The sequence below is a fragment of the Arachis duranensis genome, chromosome 3 (assembly GCF_000817695.3).
Source record: "Arachis duranensis cultivar V14167 chromosome 3, aradu.V14167.gnm2.J7QH, whole genome shotgun sequence".
Taxonomy (NCBI): Eukaryota; Viridiplantae; Streptophyta; class Magnoliopsida; order Fabales; family Fabaceae; genus Arachis; species Arachis duranensis.
This window is the reverse complement of record NC_029774.3, coordinates 69,568,239-69,580,121: the sequence shown is the minus strand read 5'-3', so window position 1 is coordinate 69,580,121 and position 11,883 is coordinate 69,568,239. Positions and strand designations below refer to the sequence as shown.

Genomic DNA, 11,883 nt, shown 5'->3' with positions numbered 1-11,883 from the left:
TTTTGTTCTGAGCCAATATGGCATTCAGAGTATCAATCTCAGGAACTCCTTTCTTCTGAGTTATCCCATTATTCACAGAATTTTTTTCAAAAGTGTACATGAACTGGTTATTCGCAACTATCTAAATGAGTTCCTGGGCTTCTGTAGGCGATTTCGTCAGATAAAGAGATCCACCAGCAGAGTGGTCCAATGAGATCTTGGACAATTCAGACAGACCATCATAGAATATACATAAGATGCTCCATTCTGAAAGCATGTCAGAAGGACACTTTCTGATCAATTGCTTGTATCTTTCCCAAGCTTCATAGAAGGATTCACCTTCTTTCTGTCTGAAGGTTTGGACTTCCACTCTAAGCTTGCTCATCTTTTGAGGTGGAAAGAATTTGGCCAAGAAAGCATTAACCAACTTTTCACAAGAGTTTATGCTTTCCTTAGGTTGTGAGTCCAACCATATTCTAGCTCTGTCTCTTACAGCAAAGGGGAAAAGCATAAGTCTGTAGACATCGGGATCAACCCCATTGGTCTTAATAGTGTCACATATTTGCAAGAATTCAGCTAAGAACTAATGAGGATCTTCCAATGGAAGTCCATGAAACTTGCAATTCTGCTACATTAGAGAAACTAATTGAGGCTTATGCTCAAAGTTGTTTTCTCCAATTGCAGGAATTGAGATGCTTCTTCAATAGAAGTTGGAAGTTGGTGCAGTAAAGTCACCAAGCATCTTCCTTGCATCTCCACCGTTGTTCTCAGGTTCGGCGGCCATGTCTGCCTTTTTTTCGAAATTTACTGTAAGGTCCTCTCTGGAGTGTTATGCTTTAGGATCAGGATCAGCTTCAACAAGAATGTCTTTATCCATGTTCCTGCTCATATGAAAAAAAAAAGAGAACAAAGAGAGTCAGTATAGAGATTCCTTTATGTGTCAGAGGAAAAGAAGAATAGAAGAATGAGGTAGATAGAGAATAAGAAGAATTCGATCACAGAGAGAGGGAGAGGGTTTGAATTATTAGATGAGTAGAAGAGAAATGTTAGTAAATAAATAGAAAGAGATGAGAGAGAGTATTCGAATTTTAAGAAGAGGAAAAAGAAAAATATTTTTATTTTTATCTAATTAATTAAGTTAGTTTCGAAAATTTGAAAAAAGAAATACAAGAAAATTAAAAACTAAAACAATTAGTTAATTAAAAAGATTTTTGAAAAAGTGGTTAGTGATTTTTGAAAATTAGAAGTGGAAAAGTAGTTAGGTGGTTTTGAAAAAGATAAGAAATAGTAAACTTTTTAAAATTAAAACAAACAAGTCAAGTAGTTAGTTGAAAAAGATTTGAAAATAAATTTTGAAAAGATAAGAAGTTAGAAAAAGATTTTGAAAATGAAATTTAAAAGATTTGATTTTTAAAATTAAAGTTGATGACTTGACTAACAAGAAACTAAAAGATATGATTCTAGAATTCAAAGATCGAACATTTCTTAACAAGAAAGTAACAAACTTGAAATTTTTGAATCAGAACATTAATTGTTAGCAAGGATTTTCGAAAATATGAAATAAAATTATGAAAAAGATTTTGAAAAAAATAGTTTTAAAATTTTTGATAACATTAAAAGAAAAATGAAAAAGATTTTGAAAAATTTTAAGAATGAAATTCGAAAATCATAAAAAATGAAAAAGAATTGATTTTGGAAAAAATTTGAAAAGATAAAATTTTTAAATTGAAATTTTGACTTGACTAACAAGAAACAACTAAATTTTAAAAAATTTTGACCAAGTCAACTCAAAATTTCGAAAATTATGAGAAGAATAAGGAAAAGATATTTTTTTGACTTTTGAATTTTTAATGAGGAGAGAGAAAAATAACAAAATGAAATAAAAACATAAAAATTTAAGTTCAAAACAAATAAGGCATGCAAGAACACTTTGAATGTCAAGATGAACACCAAGAACATTTTGAAGATCATGATGAACATCAAGAGCATATTTTTGAAAATTTTTAAGAAAAGAAAGACATGAAGACACCAAACATAAAATCTTTTGTACTAGGGACACTAACAATTCAAAAATGCACAAGAAAAACAAGAAAAGACGCAAAACAAGAAAAATTAAAGATCAACCAAGGAAAATCATCAAGAACAACTTGAAGATCAAAGAAGAACACAATGCATGAATTTTCGAAAATCTAAGAAAAATTAAAAACATGTAGTTGACACCAAACTTAAAATTTGACACTAGACTTAAACAAGAAACACAAATTTTTTTTTGGTTTTATGATTTTATTATATTTTTTTAAAAAAATTTTTGAAAAGAAAATAAAGGTTGAAAAAAAAAGAGGGTTACCTAATCTAAGCAACAAGATGAACCGTCAGTTGTCCAAACTCGAACAATCCCCGGCAATGGCGACAAAAATTTGGTGCACGGAATTGTGATCACACTTTCCACAACTCCGGTACAACTAACCAGCAAGTGTGTTGGGTCGCCCAAGTAATAAAATCTTACGCGAGTAAGGGTCGATCCCACGAAGATTTCCGGCTTGAAGCAAGCTATGGTCATCTTATGTAATTCATTGTTAGGAATTTCAGATAAGCGTTTGGAGATGCTTTGTTGCTTCTGAACCTCTGCTTTCCTATTGTCTTCATCTAATCATGCATGCTCCCTTCCATGGCAAGCTGTATGTTGGTGGATCACCGTTGTCAATGGCTACCATCCATCTTCTCAGTTAAAATGGTCCAGGTACAGTTTTTGTACAGCTAATCAATTGTCGGATCTCTCGTCTCAGATGAAAAATACCAGGCACAGCTACCGCACAACTAATCATCTGTCGGTTCTTACCTGTGTCGGAATAGGATCTCTCTATCCTTTTGCACACTGTCACTGCGCTCAACATTCGTGAGTTTAAAGCTCGTCACAGTCATCCCGTCCCATATCCTACTTGGAATACCACAGACAAGGTTTAGACTTTCCGGATCTCGGGAATGCTGCCAATTGGTTCTAGCCTCTAACACGAAGGTTCTAATCTCACGGATTCGAATACTCTGTTGTCAGGAGAGGCAAGTCAAATTCGTGGATTAGAGACCCAAGAGACTATACTCCGGCTGTCGTCCAATGACTATGTTGAACATCATGTAGACTGCTTGTGGTTGTTAGGCACACGGATCTTCGCTAAGTGAGTAACGAAGATAGTGGGTAATTGTCACGGATCACCCCTTCATGCTGGCTTAACTGAATTAAGTACGAGAGTATATCTTGGAGAAGAAGTAAGTGTGAATTGAAAGAGAAACAATAGTACTTGCATTAATTCATGAAGAATAGCAAAGCTCCGCACCTTAATCTATGAGGTGTAGAAACTCCAATGTTGGAAAATACATAAGAGAAAAAGGTATAGGAATGGCCGAATGGCCAGCCTGCCAAATGTGAAAAATGGCATTCGATCTTCCAATACAATAGTAAAAAAGTGCTATTTATACTAAACTAGTTACTAAGGATTACAAAAAATAAGTGACTAAGTGCACATAGTGCAGAAATCCACTTTCGGGGCCCACCTGGTGTGTGCTTGGGCTGAGCATTGAGTTTTACACGTGCATATGCATTTTCTAGAGTTAAACGCCAGCTTGGATGCCAGTTTTGGCGTTTAACTCCAGTTTTGGTGCCAATTCCGGCGTTTTACGCCAGAAAAGAGTCTTTGGCTGGCGTTGAACGCCAGTTTGGGACATCAAATCTCGGGCAAAGTATGAATTATTATCCATTGCTGGAAAGCCCAAGATGTTAGCTTTCTAGCCCAATTGAGAATGCGCCATTTGGACTTCTGTAGCTCCAGAAAAAAAGTGTTTGAGTGCAGGGAGGTCAGAATCCAACAGCATCTGCAGTCCTTTCTCAGCCTCTGAATAAGATTTTTGCTCAGGTCCTTCAACTTCAGCCAGAAAATACCTGAAATTACAAAAAAACACACTTCATAGTAAAGTCTAGAAATGTGATTTTTGCTTAAAAACTAATAAAAAGTATAATAAAAAGTAACTAAAATATACTAAAAACTACCTAAGAACAATGCCAAAAAGCGTATAAATTATTCGCTTATCAATACCTTCAATCAGGGATGGAATAATCAGCCCAACTTTGGGTGGAGAGATTAGCAGAGACCTCAACAAGGCTTCAACAACAATCAAGGTAGAGTGAACAAAAATTGGTTCAACAGACCATTCCAACCCTCTCAGCAGCAAATGGAGACTCCCACACAGAGCCTCTCTAACCTGGCAAACATAGTCCCTAACCTCTCCAAGACTGCTCATGGTTTCATGGTAGAAACTAGGTCATCCATTCGGAATCTAGAGATACAGGTAGATCAGCTGAGTAAGAGTATACCGAGACTCCCTCCAACACTGTTCCAAGCAACACTGAAGTAAACCTAAGGGAAGGGTGCAAGGCCCTTACTATGGAAGCTGAGGCCGAACCCAAGGAGGAGCCTGCTATTGAGGAACTGATGGAGATCAAGGCTCTGGAGGAGACTGGGAGTGTCACCATGCACGATCCCATGAAGATGGAGGAGGCTGAAGAAAAACCCTCTCCAAACGTGCGAGAGGAGCCTGAGGATGAGGAACTTGCTCAGTTTTTGTGAGTTCTCAGGAAGCTGCAAGTCAATATCTATTTTTTAGAGGTATTGGAAAAGCAACCCCCCTCTATGGCCTGTCTGAAAAATGCCATCTCAAAAAAGAAGGCATTGAGGGGAGATAAGACCGTGGTACTGACCAAGGAATGTAGCACCCTTGTCCAAAAGAAGCTGCCTCCAAGATGCCCAGATCCCAGAAACTTCTTGATTCCTTGTACTATAGGCACCATCACTTTTGCAAAGGCAATGTTCGACCTTGGCTCCAGCATTAACCTTATGCCTCTCTCTGTGATGAAGAAGTTGGGGATTCAAGAAGTGCAAGCCACCGAGATCTCACATGAGATGGCGGATAAGTCCCTGAAACGGGCATATGGCATGGTGGAAAATATCCTTGTATAGGTTGAAGACCTTTACCTCCCTGCAGATTTCGTGATACTTGATACTAGAGAGGAAAAGGACAACTCCATCATCCTTGGAAGATCCTTCTTAGCTACTGCGAAGGCCTTAATAGATGTGGAAATAGGAGAGCTTATTCTGAGGCTATAGGAGGATCATATCCTATTTAAGATCCCCAACCCTTAGTCTCTTTCTGCTAAAGGAGGTACCACTGTGCAACACTTAGTGTTTCGGCCCTCTCTCTCAATACAGAGCCTTATAGAGCTCCCAAACATCAAACCTAAGTTTGGTGTTGGGAATCCATCACCAATTACTGAGGAAGGAGGCACCAAGAAGAAGGTACACAATGGCATGCGAGTTGTCTTTACTAAAAGTCCAGTCATTCCGCATACTGTCTGGAGCATGTCAAACTTATCCATGAGAGCATAGGAAAGAATTTCACCATGAGGGGCAAAGATTTGAATCCCTATCAACCTCCATAAAGGAGCTGCCTGTCAAGCTAATGATGGTAAAAAAGTGCTTGTTGAGAGATAACCTAACCATATGTATATTATTTTCATTTTTTTGTTTATTTTAGTTTAATTTCATATTATTTTATTTTCTATTAATTTCCATAGTTTTCCCTTGCTTTTTAACGTTTGTGTTCATGTGTAGCACCTAGAATAGAAGCAGAAATGCTTGGGATTGAAAACAGAATACCCTGGGGAGAGCCTCTTACTAGCATTGAATGCCAGAATTAGCACCCAGTGCCAGAAGGGGAAGGAGATCTGGGCATTCAACACTCATACATGAGCAGCTCTGGACCTTCTTTGGTCCCCATTGGGAGTTCAACGGCCAATCCTGGCGTTGAACGCCCCACCAACAAAAATAAAGGTGTCCCTCCATGGCGTTCAACGCCCAAACCTGGTGTTGAGCGCCTAGGAGGGAGGCAGGGCTACTCGAATTTGCAGCATCATAAGCTAGTGGGTCCCACCTAATCCCCACCTACCGCACCTGTTATTCACTCCCTCCCTTCTCTATCCTCTTACTTCCAATATTCCATCCACATTCATCCATCACATCCCAATCACCTTTTCCTCTTTCCAATACACACTCATAAATCTAATCTTCTTCTTTTCCCACCAACCCCACCCTTTTCAAATTCAAACTTTCTCCCCATTCTTTCCCTGCTATATTACCAAACCACAACCCCCCACCCACTATAAATAACCCCTCATTCCATTCTTCAAACACACACCTTCTATACTCTTCCCCTCTTCCACCGTAGTCTTTATCCACTTCCCTTTTTCCCTCTTCATCCCCATAAGGCCGAAACCTCTTTACCCCCTATCTTTTTCTTCCTTCTTCTACTCTTTTCCTTTTCTTTGTTACTATTTGCTCGAGGACGAGCAAATTCTTAAGTGTGGTGTTGTGGAAAAGGTCCGCTTTTTGCCTTCTATTCTTACTCTCCATGGAACTAAAAACTAGAGAATTCTCAAAGAAGAGAAAAGGAAAAGCCCCTACTTTCACTTCTAAACCTTAGGAAACCTCAAGATTCCCCACCAAATCTCATCAAGACCACTTCTATGATATAGTGAGGCATAAAAGGATGATTCTCGAGGTCCACTTTAGGCTCAAGGAAAATGAGTATCCGGAGATCCAACAAGAAGTCTGGAGAAGAGATTAAGAAATCCTAGTCAATCCCATTTCAATAGTTGGAACGTTAATGGTGCAAAAATTTTATGCCAATGCTTGGGTCACCAAGAAGCATGACACTAGTGTGAACCCGGAGCCCAAAATCTTGCGCATCATGGTCAGAGAGAAAATTCTAGATTTTAGCCCAGAAAGTGTAAGATTGGCTCTACAATTGCCTCAGATGCTAGGTGATACACACTCTTACACTCGAAGGGTCAACTCTGACCAAAGACTAGAGCAAGTGCTTGCAGATATTTGTGTAGATGTAGCTCAAAAGAGGAGGGATGCACATGGCATGTCCAACCAACTAGGTAGGCTTGACATCAAGCCTGTGGCTAGAGGATGATTGGAACTTATCCAACGCTCTATCATCCTCACAAATAACCAATCTGAGGTTACCATTGATAGAGTAATAATGATTCATTGCATCATGCTCGGAAATAAGTTAGAGGTACACGAGGTAATTCCTCTAAAAATCTACAAGGTAGCTGAAAAGACCTCCACCCAAGCACGGCTAACATTCCCTCACCTCATTTATCGCCTATGTAATTCAGCTGGAGTTTGGATAAGAGGAGACACCCTAATTGAGATGGACAAACCCATCACAAAAAGGAGGATGGAGCATGCTAGGGAGCCTGTACACGGACTACAGCAAAAGCCTATTCAGCCACCTCCACCAGAGATCCCAGAGATGCCTCATGAAATGTACTTCCCTCCCCGTGACTATCGGGACCAATTGACTACATCTCTAGGGGAGCTGACTTTATCTGTAGATCAGCTAAGGATAGAACATCAAGATCAATCAACCATCCTCCATCAGATGATGGAAGATCAGAGGAGCATGAGGGAGGAGCAGTTGAGATAGGGGGTGCGACATTGAGGAGCTTAAACGCTCCAGAGGATTCACCAGAGGGAGCAGTAACCACCATAACTAAGGAGGTCTAGTTTCATTCTTCCTCTATTTATCTTATATGTTTTCATTGTACTTTATTTTTATCTGTTCTCTATTATAGTGCATGATCACATTTAGTATTTCGTCCCCTTCTAGTATTATTTCTTTTTCTTTGTTTTATTATAAGATGTCTCATGTATCCTCAGTAAGCTTAAAAGAAAAATTTATTGAAAAGGGAATAGTAAAGATGCACAAGGTTTCGAGTTAGGATTTATTCCAATTACCTTTATGTGGTAGCCTTGCCTTTACTTTCTGAATGTATGAATTAACTGTGCATATTTGATATTGAAGTTCAGTATATTAGCTCTTGAAGAACAGTGAATTTAGAGAAGTATTATTGATTCTCTGAAAAATTAAAAAATATTGATTCTTGAAGCAAAAGAAACAGCAAAAAAAAAAGAAAAATAAATAAAAAGAAAAAGGAAAGAATAAGGATCCAAGAATTTGAGCATCAATGGTTAGGAGGGTCAAAATTAGCCTAAAAAGCTCAAATGAGTTGCTATCTCTAACTATATGCTTGTGGTGTGAAGGTGTCAAGAAAATCTTAAGATTGAGTATTTAAAGTCGTGATCCACTGCTAAAAGAGTACGTTTAAGAACTCTGAGCACCACTGTCTAGGAATTTAAGCAAACTAAATATGAATCAAAAGGGTTCCCCAGTTAAGTGATTGTGGCGTTTATTTATCCGGTGGTAATACTTGATAACAAAATGCTTAGAGTCACAACTAGGCTCAAAAGGTGCAAAGCACCAAAAGAAAAAGCTGAGTTTAAGAATCAAGAAAAACTAAAAGAAGAGAATCAATAATATCATCCAAATTCTAGTTCCAAAGGTGCCAATATTTCTGAGCTTCAAAGAAAAGTGAGATGCCAAAGTTATTCAGAAATAAAGAGTTGATAGCCACATTCAGTAATTAGAACTGAGTTTCATTGACAACTTTAAAACCTTATGTATTTTTCTCTTCCATTTAGTCCTATCTTATTTTTGGTTACTTGAGGACAAGCAACAGCTTAAGTTTGGTGTTGTAATAAGTGAATATCTTATACCCTTTTTCATAGCATTTTCATAGTGTTCTTGGTTATATTTTTATTAAGTTTTAGTATGTTTTAGCGAAAAATTCATCTTTTGGATGCCTTTGATTTTTTTGTATATTTGCTATGATTTTAGGTGATTTTCGGGCGAATTTGGCAGAATCTTGTTCAGAGACGAAGAAAGGATAGCAAATGTTGTCAATCCTGACCTTCGTGCATTTCAAAGAGCATATCTTGAGCTACAGAGAACCAATTGATGCGGTCTTAATGGCGTTGAAAAGCTAACTTCTAGAGCTTTCCAGCAACATATAATAGTCTATACTTCTCTTCCAGAATCGCTGCCTAAAATAGGCGTTGAATGTCTACATCTGGAGTTCAACTCCCAAAGAGGAGCAAGCCCAGTGTTGAACGGCCATAGTTGGCATTCAACGTCACCTAAGGAGCAAGGAAGCAGCACGCTCACCCCTTTCTGGGCGTTCAATGACCAGAAGCCCAAGTTGAACACCAAGCACCATACGAAGCACACAATCAAAGTGGGCCCAAAGTCAGTTTTAGCACTCTTTAGCTTATCTAGTTTTATTCATGTACTTTTCAAATTTAAATTAACATCTTTTAGGGTTAGCATCTCTTATTTAAAGAGGAGAGCACTAAGGTTAGGAGACGCACAGAATATGATTTTCAGTTCTTAGTTTTCTCAGTAAATTATGAGTAACTAAACCTCCTGGTTAAGGTTAGGAGCTCCGCTTATCTCTATGGATTAACATCATTACTATTCTACTTTAATACATGTTTGATTCAGTTCTAAGGTTTGTTTTTGTTCTTCATTCAAATGAGACTGGATATGTCCCTTTTTCTACGTGAGTTCTTGTGATACTGGGAGAAGGTCACTTGAGCTAAAGCTTGAAAACATTCCTCCTAAATTGAGATTATCTGGGCTAATTGGGATACGTAATATAAAATCCGGTTAGTTTTGTGTAATCGAGATTTCTGTGGTGCTAAACTAGCTTTCTGAACCTCACCCTCTGATCCAAAAAATCTGATCTTGTCTGTGGCATTTTAAGTAGGATTGGAGGAGATTAATTTGCTGAACGGACATGTTTTAATCACTTACATTTTTCCATAGAATGCATCATTCATTGTTTAAATAGTTGGTAAGAAATATTAATCTGGACGGGTAAATATCCCTGAGACCTTAACTGTTCTCTCATTACTGTTTCTACACCAATTCTTTATTGCTTTCTTTATTATTTTGTTTTATGCGAATTCAACAACAACCACTCTTTTTCTATTTGCCTAACTAAGTCCAATAAGATAGCTATTTCTTGCTCAATCCAAATATTCTCGTGGGATCGACCCTCACTCACTTGAGGTATTACCTGGACGACCTGGTGCACTTGCCGGTGAAGTTGTGCGAGTCCAATTTCATGCACCAACTATCAAGCAGGGAACAAATCAAAATGTAAGGATCAAAATAAGAATTTCAAAAGAACCAAACCGCATCTCAAGTAAAGCATATATCTCAGGGAATTCAAGCAAATGCATGCAGTTAAGATCAAACAAAAAATGCATATGAACAAGGAATAGGATTGGAGAATAATTAGTTCACTTTCCAAGAAAGAAACCTCAAACAAAACTTCAAATGAGACTGGATATGTCCCTTTTTCTACGTGAGTTCTTGTGATACTGGGAGAAGGTCACTTGAGCTAAAGCTTGAAAACATTCCTCCTAAATTGAGATTATCTGGGCTAATTGGGATACGTAATATATAATCCGGTTAGTTTTGTGTAATCGAGATTTCTGTGGCGCTAAACTAGCTTTCTAAACCTCACCCTCCGATCCGAAAAATCTGATCTTGTCTGTGGCATTTTAAGTAGGATTGGAGGAGATTAATTTGCTGAACGGACATGTTTTAATCACTTACATTTTTTCATAGAATGCATCATTCATTGTTTAAATAGTTGGTAAGAAATATTAATCTGGAAGGGTAAATATCCCTGAGACCTTAACTGTTCTCTCATTACTATTTCTACACCAATTCTTTATTGCTTTCTTTATTTTTTTGTTTTATGCAAATTCAACAACAACCACTCTTTTTCTATTTGCCTGACTAAGTCCAATAAGATAGCTATTTCTTGCTCAATCCAAATATTCTCGTGGGATCGACCCTCACTCACTTGAGGTATTACCTGGACGACTTGGTGCACTTGCCGGTGAAGTTGTGCGAGTCTAATTTCGTGCACCAACTATCAAGCAGGGAACAAATCAAAATGTAAGGTTCAAAATAAGAATTTCAAAAGAACCAAACCGCATCTCAAGTAAAGCATATATCTCAGGGAATTCAAGCAAATGCATGCAGTTAAGATCAAACAAAAAATGCATATGAACAATGAATAGGATTGGAGAATAATTAGTTCACTTTCCAAGAAAGAAACCTCAAACAAAACTTCAAAACTAATCATGGAGGAACAAGATACATAACCGAACAACCCCAAGATGCAACTTCTAGCGTTCCCAAAACCCGCGACATGCGTTACCTATTACTTCTATTTTATATATGATAACCCGTTAGTGCTCTCATCTGTATAAACCATTTTTGTTAAGCTGACCAAACTTAATACTATGAGGTATGCAATGTAAACAATAACATGTCCTCATGCTATACATCAAGGAGGATAAGACTAAGGGATGCAACACTTATTACAAGTAAGCTATTTATATCTATTCTACCTATTTCTATCCTGTTCTATCTACTTCTATCTACTTGGCCAAAACAAATCAATCTCCAAAAGACAATATAAACAAATCGGTTAAAACAATATGGCAATCAATATAATTTCCATGACTCAGTTTGAGTTCTAAAAATATAACAAACTTGCAAGATTATAGTTCATGATAGGTGGAAACATAGAATTAAGCAATCGAACCCTCACCGAATGTGTTTTCACTCTAATCGCTCAGTGTTTATGGTTAATCACTCAATTCTCTTCTAATCTTACTGATGGTCAGATTTTCTATCGGTAAAGAAATTCATAAATATAATCGCGTTGTAAGTATAGTTTCTAAACCAACAGAGAATCCTTTCGTACAAAAGTTTTGGTTGTCACAAGTAACATACCAAGTAAATTTTATAAACCGAAGCATTCAAACCTCGGGTTGTCTTCTCAAGGAATTGCAGGGAGGTGTGTTTTATTATTGGTTGAGGAAAACAGTATTTTTGGGTTTTTGAAAAGTTTGAACAAGAGAA

At 37.6% G+C, this 11,883-nt stretch overlaps 1 protein-coding gene and 1 non-coding gene across 2 annotated transcripts; both read left to right on the top strand.

Moving 5' to 3' along the window:
• The first annotated feature begins 250 nt into the window (after window positions 1–250).
• LOC127746044 (small nucleolar RNA R71) lies at window positions 251–358 on the top strand. The gene has a single exon (XR_008007665.1). It is a non-coding gene; the product is annotated as a small nucleolar RNA R71 (small nucleolar RNA).
• Window positions 359–4,661: 4,303 nt separating this feature from the next.
• Window positions 4,662–4,988, top strand: LOC107479231 (uncharacterized). Its single transcript, XM_016099379.1, has one exon. The coding sequence runs from the start codon at window positions 4,662–4,664 to the stop codon at window positions 4,986–4,988; it is 327 nt and encodes a 108-aa protein (XP_015954865.1).
• The last annotated feature ends 6,895 nt before the right edge of the window (window positions 4,989–11,883 follow it).